We start from the raw sequence: 23,183 nt of genomic DNA on the forward strand, positions 1-23,183 counted from the left end.
AGCTGTCACTCAAAGTAGTCCCACCTTTAATAATTCAGAATCTGAAGCTTTATACAACTAACATGTATAAATAGGTAGATACAGTAGATGTACAGTTATCTATAGTTTTTTTTTTTTTTTTTTAGTACATGAAAATAATAGGGTCTATGGGAATCGACACATCTTTGGAGACTGGCTGAAGTGGACATTTGAGGAACCGCATTTTTATCACACCATTAGCTTTATTTTCCACTAGCAGGGGAATTATGCAGGGGAATTATCTGGTAAAATCATGGCAAAATTGAAAATAAAAATTCAAGGAAACTTACTAAAGCAGGACACACCAAAATATATTCTTTGGAAAAGTAAGGGGAAAAATATGCATAGATTTAGCTGGATTAGTGTTATTGTTAAATAGGCTCATGCAGAGGAAATTAATCTTAGCAATTTTAGTGCAAATAACCTTGTGCCAATGTCACTGCTACAACCACAACTCCCAGCACTAATGATGTCACTGTTGCATGTATTTGCATAGTGTTTTGTGTCAGACAGCTATACATAAATAGATACATTCTCAGTGGTTGGATGTGTCAATATATGAGCTCAAACATGTGCTATATGTGACTGTTAGAGACCCTCAACGTTTCCTCTCTCCTCTTCTTTTTTCTTCTCCACATTTCTCCACCCCTCTGTTTTTCTTCCAACCCTGCTCTCATTCCATTAGGTCTTCACATCACACACAGACACACGACAGCCTCCGAATGCCTCGTCTCCTCCAGCAGAGCAGAGGATCAGAGGGAGAGAAGTGACGGAAGAGCAACATCAGCATCACTGACAAGCATCTCCCTCACTGAGAACATAGGGAGACAGGAAAGAGAAGTGAGGAGAAGAGGGGAAGGAAGGCGCGCAAAATAAGTGAGACAAATAAGTTTTTAGTTGGAGAGAGAACCAGCGAGTGAGATTTGGGAGTCAGAGCTCAGTGGGTGGCAGAGTGGGGATCAGGAGCTTCTTTTTCCCTTTTTCTTTTGGTGGCAGTTAGGCTGTCTGGCTCCTCTGTTCTCCCTCTCTCCTCCACCTCCTTCTTCTCCTCCTCTTCTCTGCTCCTCTTCTCATCCCGACTCCCTCCCAGCTCCCGCCGTGGGGTCTCAGCTCTCCATCTCCCTCCCCCCCTCCCTGGCTCCCTACCTCCCCCGGGCGCTGCTGGGAACCTCCGGGCTGCTGCGCCGCAGGAGGATGTCTCGCAGGGAGTCTCCACCGCCTCCCTCGCCACCTCCTCAGCTGTTGGGAGTGCAGAGAGGAGAGTGCGACGATCGTCCAGAGCGCGCGGAGCCGCTGTCCGACGCTGAGAGGGAGATCATCCAGGACACGTGGGACCATGTCTACAAGAACTGTGAAGACGTGGGGGTGTCGGTGCTCATAAGGTGAGTTTTGTTGTAGATTTGAATGCATGAAATGTACTCAGTGTTATCAACCGCTCTGTACAGTTATAGATTATTATGTTTGAGCTTGGAAGCGCTTCGTGTTCGTATAAAATCAAAGCACAGACTGAGACATTAGATTTAGCAACCGAAGAGGATGGTAATTGGCAAAGTATCATAATGCTTTGCTTTTATGTCATTGTAATAACCCTAATAAGTTTGGTTTGGGGGGGGGGGGGGGGGGGGGGGGGGGAGGTTATACCTTGTTTGTATCCATCACACACAATATCAACTCTTTACTGGCACTGCGAAGAACAGTCACATGAACCTTCTCATAACGTTATAAAACTGTAAAACTCCATCTCTTGAAAAATATGAAAAACGTGATGATGCTTTTGAAATGTCACAACATATTCAAAAAGCAGTCATGGATGATTTTTCAAATAATAATTAAAGACTATATATGCTGCATGCTTGCCTTAAAAGCACATTAACATAGAATTCGTTGAGAGATAAAAAAGTGCAATTTTATCAAATGGACAATGCAAAAGAGAAGTATTTTTGAATGTGTCAAATAATCCCTTTGAGCATACAGGCAGGCTGTGGGGTGAGCATGATAACTGACAAATGCAGCACTTAATTTCCTCTTAGTAAGAAAACAAAAAGATATTTAAAATAAAAACATAAAGTAATTTAAAAACAAATTCAGTGACATACAATATAAACATTTTAATATTGCAGATTTAATATACTTTGTATCATGGTTTCTGTCAGAACACAGCATGCCGCTGTGTTTTGTGGACACAAGGAGAGTTGTACAGTCAGAGCTGTGTGACTTCAGAATTTTGAAGAAATGTTTCTTATTCAGCATTTAAAGACAGACATGCTGTTGCTTTTTTAAGATGAAAGTTGAATTGTTTTTAAATACAAGGGTATTTTTATAATTGTTGACTGTGGGAAAAGTCTGAGAAATAGAGTACAGATTTTTCTTGTTCCACTTCTCTGACTGTCAACCAAAATTTCTCGTAACTGGAGCTGTGCTCACACCTTGAGTAAGCTGATAAAACTTTTGACCATGCCTAAAAATGATGTGATCCAGGGTTATTGAAGGACACTGAAATGAATTATTCAGCCTGTCTGCACAATGCCATGGCTGACTAAGCCACTGAAGAACAAAGCTAAGGGTCTGCTTGAGGCTACCCTGAACAGAAGAAATGTAACCAGGCAAATTGATTTAAATCATTCCACAACTGTGCATCTGCACCAACGGTAATGCTCCAAGCACTTTGGCATATTTGTTAAGATTTGCCAAACGTGTGTACAATAATGTCACACCCTCCAGAAATGCTACCCCTGTTCCAGACAACTGACCAAGGAATGAGAAGCCATTTGTGTAAGACAGATCACACAGTAAACAATTCCGGAAATGGTGGATTTTCAATAGTATATTTCTGTATTTCATGATAATTATAAGTTACTGTTAAATTTACATCCCTTGCATTTGTAGCGTGTTCGTATTGTTATGTTGCTGAATTCAACCAAAATGTGTACATCTGTTTATACCATCCTCTGTATATTTTGATGAAGATGTGTTTGTACCTGCATATGGGCATCGTCAGCACAGCTACAGTGTCCATAGTTACATGTGTATGCCGACATGAGTGCAGATAAAAAAACATTTCCGGCTGTGTTTTTTTCAAAAAAATTGAGGATGAGCCCATAGGACCATTTTAGTCTAGTTGAGCGTGTGCATGCAGGACGGATTCAGTCTTCAAACAAATGATCTGGATGTAGTAGTCTGGTTTTGAGAATCTCAGTTTTGTATGTTTTTGGTTGGACTAACACGCTTACATGCATTTTTAAAAGTCCTGATTTGGTCTGGGGCTGCACGCTGCTGTGGTTGTTAGCACTGTCACCTCACAGCAAGAGAGTTGCTGGTCCGAATCCCAGCTGGATCCTTTCTGTGTGGAGTTAGCACGTTCTCACCATGTATGCATGGCTTTATGCATGTTAGGTTGGTTGGTGTCTCTAAATTGTCCCTAGGAGTGACATAGCGCATGTGCAAGACTGTTTGTCTTGTTAGTCTCTGTGTGGCCCTGTGATTGACGAGCGACCTTTGACCTAGGGGCAGGTAAACCCTGCCCCTCACCCAATGAAAGCTGGGCTTCTCTTCTCTTACTAGTTACAGTCACCACGTAGCAGATTTATATAATACCTGACTAGTGTTACGCATGCTTTGTACAAAAAAATATGCTGTGGTCTTTCCATTAAAAAAAACAACAAAAAACCTGACCAATCTGAGTAGGTGTGATTTCTGAAAGAAGTTAAAATTATGAGAAAAAGAATGTTGCATGGCACAGACAAGTTTTACAGTGGCCACTTTGAACTAGACCACCAGCCTCCTCATCTTTACTTTCAACACAGTCTGCAGAATAGATGATTTTTAAAATTTTTTAACTTGAAAACACAAGTATATAGTTTATATATGGTTTGCAAATTTTTATGAATAAATACACTATGAATGATACACTTACACCATGTGTTGATGGAACAATGCTTATAGTAATATTTTTTGTAAAGGCAATATGTGTAACAATTAGTGTTTTAAGGACTGGTCCCCAAAAGGGAGGCTAGTTCCCATGATGTGCAATAAGATTTATGTCCCCACAACATGAATGAGATAAGTTCACACACAACCTCTCACCTCAATCTCTTACCAATATGTAAATTGTAAAAAGTGAAGGGAAAGAGGGAACTTGCATTCCCCTCTTATTATGATGCAAGATAAAGACGCCCAAGTCCATCTTCTCACAGTCTCACATGTCAAACATACATTTTAAGAATGTGAAATATTTGAATATACACCTTATGCAGTGTTACAATGAACAAGCCCTACAGAGCCTGTTTAAATGTACAGCGAATCGTAGCCAAGGAGACTGATGCTACTGAGACAAACTGATTTTCAGTTTGAGGTGATGAGATTCCCTGAGTGAGTGAGTGAGTGAGTTGAAGCAGGAGAGAGCATCTTTTGTGTGCGCGTATATGCATGTGTGTGTCTTGTGCTCTTATCTGTGGATGACAGCGACAGGCTTTGGCACTTTAATGCCTCCCACAATGCCTCTCTACATGTCGTGTCCTCTGTTACTCCTTAAAATTTTGTCTTTCTTCTGTTTTTCATGGTTTTCTCCCTCTTTTATGAAAAGTGACATTATTCTTCTTTTGAAACTTCATTTAGACATGACAATCATCAAAATAATTCTGTACACGCTTTCAAGCACATTACATATTCCAGGGATTTAAATTGATGTAGATCCTTAGTAACAGTTTAGAGTTTCTCACAGCTAAGAAAGCGATACAAATCAGGCAATGTGTCAGCAAACTGCAAGGTGGACTATGAGTATATTTAATAAGGGCTATATATGATCATTTCTTGCATTATCTATTTAATACCATACAGTGGCAGAGTCTCTGAAGTAAAAATGAGATGTCTGCAAAAAACTGTCTACAAAGTGTGGATTCATTTTGAAATATTATTCCTCAATGATATATTTCTGTGTGCAAGGGAGATGGCTGAAAATCCATTTTGGAGGCCCCTGATCTTCTGGTTCTCAGACAACTTTGCATTAGAAACAGGCATGATTTCGTCATGGAAATTACAGTATAGGCTCGAGAACACTTCAAGAAGTCATGGTTTGTGAATACAGTTCATGCCAAATCACATACAGTCATACAAATCCAGGTAAAAGCTCTATAATGCAAATAAGAAACCACATGTGAACATGATCCAGATATACCTCTGGGCCAAAAAAAAATTCTAATGGATTGAGGCAAAGTGGAAGTCTTCTCTGTGATAAGACAAATCAAACTTGAAATTCCTTTTGGAAATCATGGAAGCTGTGACTTCCATACTAACAAATACTAACAAACACATCTGGGTACATTGTTCATACAATAAATAGTAATACATTATTAATATATATAATGAATACATTGTTCAGTTGCCCTCCTGAGCTGTCACCTTATCGTGGTGGGGGAGTTTGCGTGCCCCAATGAGTCTGGGAGCTATGTTGCCCGGGGCTTTAAGCCCCTGGTAGGGTCACCCAAGGCAAACAGATCCTAGATGAGGGACCAGACAAAGAACAGCTCAAAAGACCCCTTATGATGAACAAAAAATTTGGACCTCGTGATCCCTTGCCCGGATGTGGGACACCGGGGCCTCCCCCCGGAGCCAGGCCCGGGGGTGGGGCCCGGCAGCGGGCGCCTGGTGGCCGGGTCTGTGCCCATGGGGCTCGGTCGGGCATAGCCCGAAATGATGACGTGGGTCCCCCTTCCGACGGGCTCACCACCCGTGGGAGGGGCCAAGGGGGTCGGGTGCGATGTGAGCTGGGTAGCGGCCGAAGGCAGAGGCCTTGGCGGTCTGATCCTCGGCTACTGAAGCTAGCTCTTGGGACGTGGAATGTCACCTCTCTGTTGGGGAAGGAGCCGGAGCTGGTGCGCGAGGCTGAGCGGTTCCGGCTAGATATAGTCGGACTCACCTCGACGCACGGCTTGGGCTCTGGAACCAGTCCTCTTGAGAGGGGTTGGACTCTCTTCCACTCTGGAGTTGCCCGTGGTGAGAGGCGCAGAGCAGGTGTGGGCATACTTATTGCCCCCCAGCTGTGTGCCAGTACATTGGGGTTTACCCCAGTGAACGAGAGGGTAGCCTCCCTCCGCCTTCGGGTGGGGGGACGAGTCCTGACTGTTGTTTGTGCCTATGCGCCAAACAGCAGTTCAGAGTACCCACCCTTTTTGGAGTCTCTGGGGGAGGCACTGGAGAATGCTCCTACCGGAGACTCCCTCGTTCTGCTGGGGGACTTCAATGCTCACGTGGGCAATGACAGTGAGACCTGGAGGGGTGTGATTGGGAGGAACGGCCCCCCCGATCTGAACCAGAGTGGTGTTATGTTGTTGGACTTCTGTGCTGGTCATGGACTGTCCATAACGAACACCATGTTCAGACATAAGGGTGTCCATATGTGCACTTGGCACCAGGACACCCTTGGCCGCAGTTCGATGATCGACTTTGTGGTTGTATCATCGGACTTGCGGCCGTATGTCCTGGACACTCGGGTGAAGAGAGGGGCGGAGCTGTCAACTGATCACCACCTGGTGGTGAGTTGGCTCCGCTGGTGGGGGAGGATGCCGATCAGACCTGGCAGGCCCAAACGTATTGTGAGGGTCTGCTGGGAGCGTTTGTCAGAATCCCCCGTCAGAAGGAGCTTTAACTCCCACCTCCGGCAGAGCTTCAACCATATCCCGGGGGAGGTGGGGGACATTGAGTCCGAATGGGCCATGTTCCGTGACTCCATTGCCGAGGCAGCTGATCGGAGTTGTGGCCGTAAGGTGGTCGGTGCCTGTCGTGGCGGCAACCCTCGAACCTGCTGGTGGACACCAGTGGTGAGGGAAGCCGTCAAGCTGAAGAAGGAGTCCTATCGGGCCTTTTTGGCCAGTGGGACCCTGGAAGCAGCTGATAGGTACCGACAGGCCAGACGGGCTGCGGCTTCGGCGGTTGCTGAGGCAAAAACTCGGGCCTGGGAGGAGTTCGGTGAGACCATGGAGAACGATTTCCGGACGGCCTCGAAGAGATTCTGGTCCACCATCCGGCGTCTCAGGGGGGGGAAGCGGCTCACAGTCAACACTGTTTACAGTGGGGACGGGGCTTTGCTGACCTCAACTAGGGATGTTGTGAGTCGGTGGGGGGAGTACTTCGAGGAACTCCTCAATCCTACCAACACGTGCTCGGAAGAGGCAGAGTCGGAGAGCTCGGAGACGGGGCCTCCCATTTCTGGGGCTGAGGTTGCCGAGGTGGTCAAAAAGCTCCTCGGTGGCAAGGCCCCGGGGGTGGATGAGGTCCGTCCTGAGTTTCTCAAGGCTCTGGATGTTGTAGGGCTGTCTTGGCTGACACGCCTCTGCAGCATCGCGTGGACATCGGGGACAGTGCCTCTGGACTGGCAGATTGGGGTGGTGGTCCCCCTCTTTAAAAAGGGGGACCGGAGGGTGTGTTCCAACTATAGGGGTATCACACTCCTCAGCCTCCCTGGTAAGGTCTATTCGGGGGTATTGGAGAGGAGGATCCGTCGGATAATCGAGCCTCGGATTCAGGAGATGCAGTGTGGCTTTCGTCCTGGCCGTGGAACAGTGGACCAGCTCTATACCCTCGGCAGGATCCTGGAGGGTGCATGGGAGTTCGCCCAACCAGTCTACATGTGTTTTGTGGACTTGGAGAAAGCGTTCGACCGTGTCCCTCGTGGAGTCCTGTGGGGGGTGCTCCGGGAATATGGAGTGCCGGACCCCTTGATAGGGTCCGTTCGGTCTCTGTATGACCGGTGCCAGAGTTTGGTCCGCATTGCCGGCAGTAAGTCGGATACGTTTCCGGTGAGAGTTGGACTCCGTCAGGGCTGCCCTTTGTCACCGATTCTGTTCCTAACTTTTATGGACAGAATTTCTAGGCGCAGCCAGGGCGTTGAGGGTGTCCGATTTGGCGACCTCAGAATCGGGTCTCTGCTTTTTGCAGATGATGTGGTTCTGTTAGCGTCGTCAGGCCGTGACCTTCAGCTTTCACTGGAGCGATTCGCAGCCGAGTGTGAAGCGGCTGGGATGAGAATCAGCACCTCCAAATCCGAGACTATGGTTCTCAGCCGGAAAAGGGTGGAATGCTCTCTCCGGGTCGGGAATGAGATCCTTCCCCAAGTGGAGGAGTTCAAGTATCTCGGGGTCTTGTTCACGAGTGAGGGACGAATGGAGCGGGAGATTGACGGGCGGATCGGTGCGGCGTCTGCAGTGTTGCGGGCTCTGCACCGACCCGTCGTTGTGAAGAGGGAGCTGAGCCAGAAGGCGAAGCTCTCTACTTACTGGTCAATCTACGTTCCCATCCTCACCTATGGTCACGAGTTGTGGGTAGTGACCGAAAGAACAAGATCGCGAATACAAGCGGCCGAAATGGGTTTCCTCCGCAGGGTGTCTGGGCTCTCCCTTAGAGATAGGGTGAGAAGCTCAGTCATCCGGGAGGGGCTCGGAGTAGAACCGCTGCTCCTCCGCATTGAGAGGAGTCAGATGAGGTGGCTCGGGCATCTGGTTAGGATGCCCCCTGGGCGCCTCCCTGGGGAGGTGTTCCGGGCACGTCCCACTGGGAGGAGACCCCGGGGAAGACCCAGGACACGCTGGAGAGACTATGTCTCTCGGCTGGCCTGGGAACGCCTCGGGGTCCCCCCGGAAGAGCTGGAAGAAGTGGCCGGGGACAGAGACGTCTGGGTTTCTCTGCTCAAGCTGCTGCCCCCGCGACCCGACCCCCGGATAAGCGGCAGATGATGGATGGATGGATGGATTGTTCAGTTGAAATACCTGCATATCTGATGGTATGGGGGAGAATTAGTGCATAAGGAACTGGCAACTTGCACATCTGAAAAGACACTATCAGTGCTGAAAGGTGTATACATACTGTAGAAAAACATCTGCTCCCATCCAGACATCTTTTTCAGGGAAGCCCTTACATATTTCAGCAAGACAATGCTAAATTGCATCAATTGCAACAGCTTGGCTTCTCAGTACTAGTCCGAGTGCTGGACTGCCTACGGCGAAAACCGTTAACAAATTAAAAAACATTTGGCACATCACGAAAAGCAAAATATAAGTAATATACAGGACTGTTGAGCAGCTAGAATCCTAGATCAGACAAGAACAGGATAGCAGTCCACTTCCAAAGGTCCAGCAATAGGACCTCTCAGTTCCCATATGTTTATGGACTGTTGTTGAAAGAAGGGATGCTACACAGTGGGAAAAATGGCCCTATCTCATAGTTTTTCATGAAATATCAAAATGTCTCCCTATCAACATTTTATCTGTCTTCTATACTGTATAGTGAAAACAATTTGGGTTTATGAGATTTACAAATCATGATTTTTTCAATTTTATTTACATTTAATATAGCATACCAACCTTTAGAAACTTTGATTGTACTTTGCTCCATATTCAGATTCCTGGACAGTTTTTCGCCAGCATGTCGATGCTAGTGTTGAGCTGCTGAAAAACACTAATGAGAAATGAGATAAAGATGGAAGGCACTAATCCACAGATTTTTTCAATCCGAATATCCTTGTGTAAATGGTTGAGATTCATCCTGTACATTTTACTTTTCCAGTTCACTCACCCTCCTATCTAGGTCTAGCTTGGAGGATTGGCACTTTAGTATTTAAGGGCATGAACAAGTGATCGATATGCTCATTTTGAATAGACATGAACACTGGACATCATTAGGGATAGATAACAATTTGCAACTACAGATTGTGACACTACTATGTTTTGGACAAGTGTACAAACTCACCCATAGAAAATATGTGGAGGAGGGTGCAGTGGAGCGCTGCTAAGAAAATGGAGCATGATGCAGAATGCAGCTTACATACTGAAAATTGCTGCATTTTCTTTACAAGTTTAAAATTACAGGTACGGTTCCTTGTCGTATTGATATCAGTACTACTTGTGTCTGAGTGTCACAGTGAGTGAAAAGCAGAAACAGGTCAACGAAAAAGAAAATGAAGCAGAAACTCAAAGCAATTCGAAGAAACTGAAGCAGAAACTTGTATGCACACTCGCAGCAAATGCTATAAAAGATAAGTCGGATGATCATCACAATCCCCCCCGATGATGAGAAGAACAGAGCAAATGTTGTATATATTTGCTTTCTCATATGATATCCCCCTCCAACATAATTTCGTCTCATGGTGCATGTGTGTACATTTCCCTAAAGGGTTCACAAAAGGGAAAGTTATGCATGAACATTTGCTTTCTTGCTGAGCGTTAGGTGACAAGATCTATTCCACTCTTATGTTTAAAAAAATCCATACTAAATAAAAAACACCTTAGTTGCTGTCAAACTGAGACATATTCCGATAGTTGTATCCATATGTAAACTTTGTTTCACTCCTCAGCAGGAATCAGTGTCTTGTTTCCATGAGTAAGTAGGCCACTATAATCTTAGAGGTACTGTTTGATAGACTTAGATATTTTTGATTAGGTGAGATATTAGTCACCCTTTGGTTCCTCTCTTTTTGCTACAGTAAGCGTACTTGCCACTGGTTGTGGCTTCATAATTAACTAACAGACAAGTGAGTGGTTCTGAAGTTCCATTGACAAGGAGATCATGTTCAGAAAGTGTCAGTATTCTTTGTCAGAGAAAGTGTCAGAGGAATTCATTTCCAAATGTTATTTTTTTTTATATATATATATATTTGACTTAGAACAAAAAGAAGAAAAATCCTTTTTTGTAAATGTCAGAAAAGGTAGAAAAAATTCCACCCCAATAACAAAGTAGCCAGCTGATGCTTTACCTATAAGTATCGTATTTATGCTGTTAAAAGTAGAAAAGCCACCAATCTTGTTTCTGGGCATAATTTATCAAGATTTTTTCTTGATAAATGATTCACCTGGTTTATCAGTTACTAGCACTTCACACTGCATATCTATCACACTACCATCATTTCTGTGTGGGACAAAAAGTGTAATTATGAACTGCTGGCTAGTTGTGTCTTGAGGTTGACTGTGGGTCAAATCTTGAGCTTGTACCATTGAGACCAATGCAGGACATCTCCAATCAGAATATGTATTCACATTTTAATATAAATATGTCTGCATGGAAGCATGCAGAGGATAGACATTAAAAAAAACCTCAGTTGATTTCACTACTGCGTGCAAAGGCAATTGCACCAAAGAGTGAGGGCGCCCCAGGCTTCGGCAGAACACTGCATATGGCAGCTTTGTGGAAACAATCACACCCAGCATACTATGACTATAAGGATGTTTTTGAAGACATGGTGCAGATGGGAGAAATCAAGCACATTGTCACTCTCAATGAAAGATACTCGACTTGGAGAGAATCTTGTATGATTAATTAGAGATATTCATAACATCAGTCGAGCAAGGCCCACTAATATTTGTATTTGATTGCTTTACTGTAAATGCTTAGTGGTATTAATAAATGCAAATACACACCCAACATGTAGAAAGTAAAGACAACTTTTACTTAGACTTAGAGACTTAGAGTCCTTATATTTAGACATTTTTCTTTCTGTAAAAGTGAAAAGAGTCTACAAAGTTACAAAGCCCAAAGTCGAGACTCACTATACTCCAAATGAGTATGTTTTTTTTTCCTGGAAATTAATTTACCTCAATATATGTATGTTTGTATATATATATATATATATATATATATATTTAATTGTCAGTGATGACACCTGCACTGTGAAGCTTGTATTGTTTGTAAGACATTGCTGAAGTTCCATAAGTGAAGCCTGAGTTTGCTCATGACCTCTATGATTCCTCTGAAAAGTGTAATTACTCCCAAATAAATAAACTTTTCTAGTTTGATCTCAGTTCTTGGTTAGGCAAAATATTGTGGTTATGGTTAATTTATCACTCCGCCCTCAAAACCTTCAACGTCAGCCTATCTAAATCCTAATTGCTGTTTCCTTTTTTGCCATTGAGAGGTGGCACTGGCTGTTGCATTGTCCAACATGAGGATAATTCTTGGAGATGCTGGGCTAAATCATCTACAGCCAAAATTTTGATAACATGTATATTGTGGGGCTGCACGGTGGTGTCAGAGGAATTCATCACCATCACCTCACAGCAAGAGGGTTTCAGGTTCAATCCCTGCCTGGTGCCTTTCTGTGTGGAGTTTGCATGTTCTCCCCGTGCATGCGTGGGTTTTCTCCGGGTACTCCAGCTTCCTCCCACCGTCCAGAAAACATGCATGTCAGGTTAATCGGTGACTCCAAATTGTCCGTAGGAGTGAGTGTGAGCATGCATGGTTGTTTGTCTCGTTTGTCTCTATGTGGCCCTGTGATGGACTGGCGACCTGTCCAGGGTGTACCCTGCCTTTCGCCCAATGACTGCTGGGATAGGCTCCAGCCCACCCGATTAACGGACTGTCGGTATAGAAAATGGATGGATGTATATTGTGCTACACACAGTAAGTAATCTAGTATGTGTAGGCAAGAGAAAAGGTAAGAAACTACTATTCTGCTGTGATAGACTATTGCTGAATTGATTTTATTGCTGTGATATTTGTACCTTAAAATCCTAAAATGGTTTACACAGTTTCAATTTCAAGGCTTTGTATTTTCAAACTGTCATAATCAGTTTGAGAGACATGCCAATATAAATCAAAATACAGGCAGAGAACTTTGACTCACTCCATATTTGCACTGGTATGTGCTAAGGGGACAAAAATTCATTCTGTTTTTTAAAAAACATTAGAATTTTAGGATGCCCATCTTTTTTATATTCAAACAACAGATGGAAACAAGGTTTTCTTTGCATGTTACTGTGCTAGCTATGTCCCTGCCATATTTCTTTTAATGTACTAAAAACCATGGCTGTGCTAAAGAAGATTAAGCAAAGAAAAGCTCTTTCTTCTTCAGAGGAAACATCAGACAAGAACCCATTTTCTTAAAGTACAGCAATTAACTTTCATGTTTGCCTTGGCAGAGCAAGAGTTAAATTATTTCTGTCACCAAGCAATAGAGTCTGTACATATCGTGACAGCTGGCTGAGTCACGTAAGAGGCACAGCCGAGCCTTTGTAAACGTAGCATGACATAGGGTGACTCCTGAGCTACAGGCGGCTGTAGCTCAGGAGGAAGAGCAGTCACCCACCAATCGGAAGGTCGGTGGTTCGACTCTGGCTTCCCCAGGATACATGTCGAAGCGTCCTTGGGCAAGACACTGAACCCCACGTTGCTCCCCCAGTGTATCATTGGGGGTATGAATGTGTGTGAATGCTTAGAAAGCACGTAGTTATCCCCTAAGACGTGCTGTATGAATGTGTGTGAGTGGGGTGAATGCGGCATGTAGTGAAGCGCTTTGAGTGGTCAGCTAGACTAGAAAAGCGCTATACAAGTACAAGTCCATTTACCATTTCTGTACACAAAGGTACAGTTGTTAGAGAAGTGCCAAGTAAGAAACAGATATTATACTTCAGTTAAATACTGTGAACCTCAGTTTAATTTTAAAGGTACTAAATCATCAATGATAACTCCAGTGAGAACCTAATTGTGTCTTGACTAGCATTTAATTACAGGCAAATAAGCTAATGTCGTCACAGAAAGATGCAAGCTGCATGTTGCTATGGTGGTTTGCACTGTCATCTTACAGTAAGGTTCCAAGTTGGAATCTTGGAGGTGGCCTTTATGTCTAGAGTTTGCATGTTTTATTACTGACTTTTTTTTTTTTTCAAAAGGTACAAGAAACATAAATGTATCTATTTTCAAGGATACAATTCTTGTACCAAATTTGGATACAGCTGGTGGAACAAAGCCTGTGTACCTTTTTGAAACCATTCCAGCACCTTGATATGCAAGCGTGTTGTGGAGCAGGGCTGCTATTTGAATCCAAATGGAAAATAACTGTGCAAGTGACTCTATTTAGCTGGGCCACAGACAAGATTTAAAGTGGATTAGACCAGAATCTGTTTTGGTCAGTTTCACTGTAAATTTCTAAAATCAAAGCTCTGTATTAACTTGACTTTGCATTGTCAGTGAAATTCTGTAATAATTCATCTGAGAAACTCCTCAAATACTCCAGCAGCTAAGCTCTTCTATCTTTTACTGAGATGCTGGGAGCCCACAGAAAACTGTGATTAAAACTGTCAAAGCCCAAATCAAAACAAATCTTCGTAACTAGAATCCCAGAAGACGATTTACACTTTGTTTATCTCCCTGCGTACATCTACCAGGGTGGTTCAAGAATGGAATTTACAATGTATACTCATAAAATAACTGCTTATACACACTGGGTAGACTTCAAACACAATCTGAACACATTAGACATAAGTTTAATCTGGTTCCATACTGCAAGTCTTAAGACCAAAGTGTTGCAAAGTGCTGATGTGGGGTTTGAATTGATTGTGCTTTTAACTCAAGTGTGTTGGGATGTCAGGATAGGCTACAGTTTTGTCCAGGAAAATTATGTTAGTTGGTTCATCTGTTAGTTGGTTCATCTAGATTTTTTATTTTGATCTGTCATGTCTTAACAAATACTACCATGAAAATGTGACCAAAAACTTTTTTGGACCTTGGAGAATGAAACCTGTTAGCTTTAGCGATCCATTTGCATTTCATCTAGGACAATTTAAATGTCAGAATTGCTCTTGTACTTTAGTTAACGACCAAGGACGTGCAAAACTAATAATGTTCACATCAGGTTTGGTATTGTGCGCATACAGGAATGATTTTGATCTTTCTCTAAATTAACCAAATCATTTTATATATACTGCAAATCCTAAATTGAATTTAGATCACAAACTCACTTTGAAATACACTTCTACAGATGAGCAAGGTGACAAATCCTTGGATAGGAAAATCCTTGACCCCTACAGTGAGTGCATTCAGTGGGTCTGTTAAGCTGTGGGGCCAATTTGTTGGTATGTTTTGGATAAACTTTTCTGCTTGGAGGAAAAGGTCACAGCTTAACAAAGTTGTTCTGAGTGATCATCTTTATACTATGTTGAAACAATTATGTCCTGGTCACATAATTAGAATTAGCGCATATGATTTCAACATGGTATCTAGTCCATGTATCATAGCTGTCTTTTAGCCATAGATATTTCTAGCTAAATTTTGATCACTTTAAGCCAAAGCATTTTAGTTCACATTACTTAAATGACATTTAAATTCAATGACATATAGAATTCCAGAAATACCAACTGGGATGTCAATGTTAAATTATATTTAGCCTTATGCTTGTGTCTCACATGCTTAAATCACTTGTAAGACTTGGTATTCATTCCCAGGCATTAGATGCACCAGATGTTACAGTACAATATTTATTTTGTTACTTGTGAAACTTGGTCTCCCTTTCCCAGGCACTAGAGAGATAAGATGTTTCCAATCAAACATTTCTGTATTTCATTGTTCATTTTGTTTTGTGCACTCCACAAGGCTGTCCAGTTTATCAGGAGATAAGAAGAAGTTAGCTTGCATAGTCTGATACGTAGACATTTTTTTCTTCTACCGTGTTCGGGTATAATACAACATACACTGAAGCTGTAAGTCAGAGCTGCACTCAGAGGTGCTCTGTGTTGAAGTCTTGCTCTCTCTTGTACAAGAACTGTTCAATATACCTGCCTGACCTTAACAGTACTTGGATAATCATTATTATTTTTTTCCACCACATAGGTTAATTTGCAGTCTGAACATCTGAAAGCCTCTCGGAGACACTTTTCAGTTGCCAAAAGTGCGGCCATTGCATCAGCTTGTCAAAAACACACAATCACTGTTTTCAGTTGTGAGTTCAATATCAGGCAATGTTGGTTAATATGGAGATGTTCCAGTCTTATGTTCCACTGGTGGATGAAATGTAGTCCACACAATTTAAAATAAATCTTATTTAGAATGTGAAAAATGCCTGTTAAACTATACAGGCTGTACACTGTTAACAAGATGATTTTGAGACTTCGTAAAGGGTACAGTTAAATAGATGAAATAGACGAAAATGGCAATCATGGCTAAAATGGCAATCATTTAGCATCATTCAGTAATTATAAATAATCCTAGTATTTACAGCTATAATGCTACTTTCAGAAACTTGGATATACAATCTGGATTACTTGGTGGTAAAGACCTTATCCAGAATCATGACACAGCTCTACATATAAATTTAGAAACTTGGACACTTAAATGGCCATGCATACTGGGATATTAATCTACAGGTTTTTTATGCTCCATGTTGTTGTAATATCATAGTATTCTCAACGAATGGATAGGATTCAAAACTGAAACACTAACGTGAATGCACTCTGCCAAGATGTATTGAATCTGTTCTGACAGCTTGCCCCATGACATCAATAATATGTGATGTTTAATGCAAATAATTGTTTGTGTGGGAATTCTACGAATTCTACGAATAGAAATCCCCCCCCCTGTCATGGAATTTTCCATCAGCAATAGTTCTCCCATAGAAAACCTAAAAACAAAAAATGGAGGCATGAATACTACAAGACAGTCCACAACAATAGCCATCACAATGAATAATCACTCTAATTAATTTCAAGAAAAGTTTCAAGAAAATTTATAAAGAAATAGCCAATATGCTACCAAACTAACATGATAACTGTTAACAAAAAACCCCTGTAAAATCTAACCCCTCATTTAGACCCGGATATCTTGTAGCCTGTAATTTAAATATCCAAAACCTTCCTTTAGTTGAGTTTTCTTTGTCAACTTTTTTAATGAAAAGGGGAAGATCATAAATTCCAAAGCATTGTACCATAAATGGATCACTGTTGTGGTGATCCAAGAAGTGTTCTGCTACGGAATAGTTAACATTACTTGTACAAATTGCACATTTATGTTCTGCTAATCTATCCTGTAGACATCTTTAGTTCTGTAACAAGTTTCCAGAAAGTCTTTTTCCCTGTCACCTTTTTACATAAATATGTTGGGAATTTGAAGTACTAATCAGAATAATTAAAAGTTAGGACACTGATCTCAGAACACAACCAACATGCCATCAGTCTGAACTATCAAAACAACAGCGAGAGCATCACTTTTTTTCTCTTTAACATGAAGTAAACAAAAAGACAAAAAGGTTTTTTCTGCTCCCCCCAACGGTGATAATTAAAGAAAGTCTGACATGACAACATTTATGTAAGAAAGGAAGCAATTATTCCTTAACTTTCAATCAATTTTCTTTAAGTAACCACATCTGTACGTGAGTAGTTGCAGAAGCTGAAGCATATTACACAACTTTTTAATCTTCCTAATATATATTTGTTAGGTGCCTTTCTGTTTGATTCGCTTGCATACACAGAACGCTAAATATGCATGAAAATTAGACACCACTTTCAGTACACCTGCAACCAATTACACTCTGAGAGTGTGATCAATTTTAACTACAGGGTCTCATCAGCGCTTCTGCACTTTAAAAGTCTCTGCTGGGAACTTTCTGCTAAACTGATGGTGCAAAGGCAAATTACACACTTCACTGACAGGAAAAAGCCCATGTAAGTTACTGAACTGCACTTTAAGGTAGGAGGAGGAAGATTGATTTAGATTTATGGCATGTAGGGAAGTTAAATGCTTCAGGATTATATTTTGCACGCTGAATATTTTGATGATAATCAGTGTGACATAATAAGGAGAATGACCCTGTTGCTTCCTTCAATTTTTGTATCCATTTATCTATTTTTTGTGTGGTCAGCAAATACATTGTGCGCATATTGTAACTCATGTGTTGTCGGCCAGCAAAAAAGATCATTGATTTCTTTATTTCCCATTTCTATTTTTTTTTCAATATCTTGCCATAACTTGTTTAGATAAGACACTAAAAGAAAAGTGGTAGCAGCGATGGGTACAGCATGCACCTAAGGCTCTCACCTGCTTCATATCTGTTTGTTCTCTATAGAGGATTTAAGATTAAATAAAAGCAAATACTCAGCTGAATTGAAAATATGCTAATTTTACAGTGACATTTCAAAGGGTTTGCAGGATTCCTTCTAGATTCCTCAAATTGAATAATCATCTTAAATGTTTTGTTAATATGTGTATCAACCCCCATACTTTTTAAAGAATAACTAGCAGGCAGAAAATGCTGTTAAATTCAAACTCTTGTTTAAAGAGTGTGTGTACCATTTGAGAACACACTGTTGGGCACATTGTTTACATATTTAGTTTGAAATGGTATGAAAATGACTATATATCCAGCTGTGCCATCCAAAAAATGAAAATTAGCACTGTCTGTGAGGACAGTTCCCCAAGACATTTCAATACCGCATACTGTATCTATCTGTATCTATTACAACTGCATAGCATCGTAGAACAATCCTGCATCAAACAAAAATGTAACAGTGCTCCTCTAACAAATGTCCAGCATTTAGTCACAGCTGGTTTCTCTTTAGACTTTTACAGACAGTTATTAAAGAAGAGAAGATGCTAAACATAGCCCTGTCACAACTTTTTTGACACATGTTGCAGTCATCAAATTCAAGATTGTATGCAAAAAACAATGAATAAGAAGTTTATGGGACCCCTCAGAAATATATCCCGAAGTGTTAAACTGCATCATATTTGAGATTATTTTAAGTTCTCATTGGACTGGGGATAGAAATTTGCCATGGACGGTTACAAAACCAAAGAACTTGAGAATAAAACTTAACAGTTTCAAGTTTAATGAGAAATTTTCAATTTCTGTTATTAATATTGTTATTATTATTTCTCCTAACTTACTTATTTTCCTACGTGCTTACACTGCACCCAAAGTAACATTTACATGCTTCTATTTGTTTGCTTTGTTGCTGTCATACATACAGGATGAAATCAAATCTCTGTACCTGTACTGTTTCTGATGGCTGGCTACTTTCTAACTGGTGGTGAGGCACAGAGTTTGCACATTACATCCTCACAGAGCCAGGTTCATAACTTTTTTAACATGCAAATTAACATGATTAAACTGGAAACAAGCACAATGCCCACTTACAACGTGCAGCTTGGAGACTTGGATGCACCCGGTTGTATTCCATGATGGAATCTGATATAATCTGGCAACCCTTCATATTGATAATGTTGAGACTGGGAGAGTGCAATATCCTGATATTTTCACATTACAACATAGATCAGAAAACAAAATGTTTAAAGTGAGACATTGTACTCTGTAGTAAACAGTATTAGCTCATCTTGAATTCAATGACTGCAACATGTATGAAAAAAGTTGGGAAAGGGTCATGTTGAGCATCTTCTCTTCTTTAATAACTGTCTGTAAAAGTCTAAAGAGAAATCAGCTATGAGCAGATGCTGGACCTTTGTCAGAGGAACACAGTCACATTTTTGTTTGATACAGGATTGTTCTACGATGCTATGCAGTTGTAACAGATACAGTACGTGGTATTGAATTGTCTTGGGGAACTGTCCTCACAGACAGATTCTTTATGCATTGCGGATGAAGGCATGTTCAAACTTCTTTGTAATTTTACATTAAAGAACATTATTCTGAAATTGCTTCACACTTTCTCGATTCAGTTTTTTTTTTTCTGTGATTGCTGAATCTCTGCCCCTCTTTATTCCTGAGAGTCTCTGCCTCCATAAGGTGCTCTTTTTGTAACCAATCACATTACTGACCTGTTGCCAATTAACGCAATTAGTTGCAATATGTTCCTTCAAGTGTTAGTATAACTTACTTTTTCAACCTTTTTGTTGCCTCATAACTTTTTAGAGATATTTTCAAGATGAGTTCATATATATATTTATATATTGTCTATTTCAGTGTTCAAAATTGTATTTTCATTCATCTCACCAATTTCTATTTTAAAGTGTGAATTTACAATATTTCTAACATCAATACAGCGGCAAACAACTATTTGCTATTTTAAGATATAGTTTTATAATAGCATTGTTTCCAGAGAGTTCCTTAACTCTCCTTATGTGGGTGCTTTGTAAGTCAAGCTGATGTGTTTTGTCTTGTTGCTCCCACTCCAGTCGTACGTTGTACGTAAGTTCCTCCAGTACATTCCAGGGCAGGGGATCGTTCATGATTTGCTCCACTGAATAAACTACATAGATACATACATACATACGTACATACAACCAGAGACAGACAATCCTGCTCTCTATAACTCAAAATATAGAGATCTAAAAGCTGCTTGAATGACTCCAAATTTAGTTTCTAAGCTCCTTTTGAGTGTTTTATTTAGGTTGAAAGTTGCCTCTTTGAAAATAAATGTCTATTTATTTGGCATTTCTCCAATCTTGTGTAAAATATAATGTGCCTCTTTAGGTTCTTTGTGAACTTCCCATCGGCGAAACAGTATTTCAGCCAGTTTCAGGACATGGAAGACACCGAGGAGATGGAGCGAAGCTGCCAACTTCGGCAACATGCCCGCAGGGTGATGAATGCCATCAACACTGTGGTGGAGAACCTGCATGATCCAGAGAAGGTATCGGCAGTGTTGGCCTTGGTGGGAAAGGCCCATGCTATCAAACACAAAGTGGAGCCTATGTATTTCAAGGTAATGTTTAATGAATAAGCCACTCTTTATTAGTCTTTTGCCTCGTTTTTCTGTATGTCATACAAAAACAGGGGTGTTGTTTCACATTTTCTAATTTTGGCAACTTGATCAGTGTGCAAATAAAACAAAGCAGAATGTGTTCTGAGAGATAATTGTCAATGGTCCTTTACCCTGAATAGGTGGTATTATAATATTGTATTTCCATGTTTCAACAGCCCCTTGAATTATCAGAGCAACCCAAATGAATTTTCTCATTATCAATCCAATATCACGGGTGACATTACTTTCACCTATTTACTCAACTGAAAACAATCCTTTCAGTTTTGCACTCATTTCTTTATAATGCTTCAATTGTAGTTGCGTTATTATCTGTCTGCAAAGACAAATTCAACTAAACTGTTGTGAAGCCACAGTTTTGGTTATTCAGCCTAGAAGTTACAATTAACGCAGAGATGACAAAAGCATGCATGTTAGCATTTTGGCGAAGAAACACAATGATTATTTAAAAAATCTAATTTAGTCACCTGTCTTCTGGATTGTGTAAAAAGTAAAATATAGCAATTCAGACTTATTTTTCCTGTAAAACACTTCAGAATCACTGTAGAGAGGTGAGAAAACCTGAAGGCCAACAGAAATGCAGTTTACAGCTGCAGCTATAAAGCTTGTTATTAGAATGAAATATATTTTGGAGTTTCTCCTTATGCCAATATACAGCAAGATACCAGGTTCTAAATGTGCAAGGATGCATGATTGGAAAAAAAAAATATCAATGATTTCATGTAAACTAATGTACAAAATGCTATTCAGATACTGACAATACAATACAATGCAATATAAAGCCACGCATTAAAAATGTGAAAAGAGTTGATGACTCAAGTATAGTTAATGAATCTTAACACAGCTTCAAACGGGTGTTGTTTTCAGAGAACACATAACTGATTTCATATGGAGGCAGGAAACACAGATTCAGAATGGGATGCTTCAGATCCAGTGTTTAACATAGACAGTATGGTTACATAATTTTGAATATGAAATCCAATATACTTCCTTCTTCATTTGATTGAAGAGGGAAGTATATTGCGTCCCTCTTCAAGTCTTTTGAATGCGGCCTGCAATTGGTCTATAAATGCAGCTGTGGAGAGAGCTGATATCTGATTTCCTTGAAAATTGAATCTTGAAGATGAACATATCAGTTTCTGAATAAATCATTGTTAAAATTAGTCCCACTGTGTGTTCTGTGAATTCAAGGTAAACCCCTTCAGGTGGTATTAAACTTTCAGTCATATCTTGGCCTAAAAACTGCACAGTAAAAAGATAATTTTGTATTTTTAACTAAGTTGCACAATACAAGATCATACAAGTAAAACAGAATTTTTTTTTAAGACTGAAACTTAAGAAATGTATTCTACTGTTATTTGTCTCATGGCTATTTGAAATTATTTAACATAAGACCCAGGACCAAACTCTGCAACAGCATTCATAGTTTTGATGGAGAACAGTTGGAGACAAGTCAAAAAAGAAAGCAAAAATCAGCAGTGAAACCGACTGATGCCAGCATGATGTAGCTGCTTGAAACAAAACAAAACCAGCTTTGTTTAGTCAATAATACAACCAGCGGTTGCTAGGTAGAATGACCAGATATAGCAGTTCAGTTATAGTTCATATCATCTTCAAGGCTGGACAGAGATAATTTCTTCTATATTATCACGTCAGTGCATACAGAAATTGTTCTGATATACGGGTGGTTCAAAGGCCTCACTCACTCAGCCTCCAAAGTCCAGCTGTTGACACCATCATCACTATCACAGATCATGGATTTGATCAAATCGTCTCTACTTAGACCATTTTTATGTGGCTGAAAAGTAAGTAGTTAGAGGGCAAAACGTCTGAAAGCTCAGGCTTCAGACGGAACATTCAGACGTTTTCAACAGTTTTTTTTCTGCTCTTGTGTTGAACTAACATCAGCTTGTCACATTATTTTCATATTGTCATCTGCTGCAGGTACATGGATATACAGGTCTTCTTGCTGTTTATTCTCTTACACTGGATAGAATTTGAGCAGGAATACGTATGGGTAAATTTTAAAAGGTGATCACTCCAATGAAGAGAGAGAGCGAGATTATCTAACCTAGAAAGTTTACTGTTTGTTTTTGGAACTTTGGAACTGACTTTTGTGAAAGGATGAAGGAGTGTTCTTACTGGTTACACCTGCTGCACAAGTAAAGTGTAGGGTTGTCACAAGCTAAATGAAATTATAAGCTTTTGTTTTGGGATAATGTCTAGTTCTGTCATTACATGCTCCTCTCATACTTAAAGGAGCAACTTGCATGAGTAGAAGTGTAGAGTTCAAGGAGCCACTTCATTAAGAAGCACATACTGTCATGTGAAAAAAATTGTTGTTCTATGTCCTCTTATGTCATGTTATGTAAAACATAACATAACATAATAAGAAACCTCCTGGTCTTTACCAATCCTAAAAAATATTACAATAATAATCTGGACATGGGGTGGCTGTCTTTGCGGACACGTCTTTTCGCATGGAGATCTGGGCCAACGCCTGTGGAGTGGCAGACCAGGATGGTGGTTCCTATTTTTAAGTAGTGTGTTCCAACTACAGGGTGAATCACACTATTCAGCCTCCCCAATATATACTCTAGGGTGTTAGAGAGGAGGCTCCGACAGATTCTCAAACCTCGGATTCAAGAGGAGTACAGTGGTTTTCTCTCAGGTCGTGGAACAGTATACCAGATCTTTGCC

At 40.8% G+C, this 23,183-nt stretch overlaps 1 protein-coding gene across 1 annotated transcript in view; it reads left to right on the plus strand.

The window, feature by feature from the left end:
• The first annotated feature begins 740 nt into the window (after positions 1 to 740).
• cygb2 (cytoglobin 2) overlaps positions 741 to 23,183 on the plus strand; it is a 32,241-nt gene continuing 9,798 nt past the window's right edge. Inside the window, exons 1-2 of the mRNA XM_072383504.1 lie at positions 741 to 1,400; positions 20,195 to 20,426. Coding sequence (XP_072239605.1) covers positions 1,213 to 1,400; positions 20,195 to 20,426 — 420 coding nt within the window. The 5' untranslated portion in view covers positions 741 to 1,212. The remainder of the gene's footprint in view (positions 1,401 to 20,194; positions 20,427 to 23,183) is intronic.

This window comes from Leuresthes tenuis, unplaced genomic scaffold, assembly GCF_036924035.1.
Source record: "Leuresthes tenuis unplaced genomic scaffold, fLeuTen1.0.hap1 SCAF_4, whole genome shotgun sequence".
Taxonomy (NCBI): Eukaryota; Metazoa; Chordata; class Actinopteri; order Atheriniformes; family Atherinopsidae; genus Leuresthes; species Leuresthes tenuis.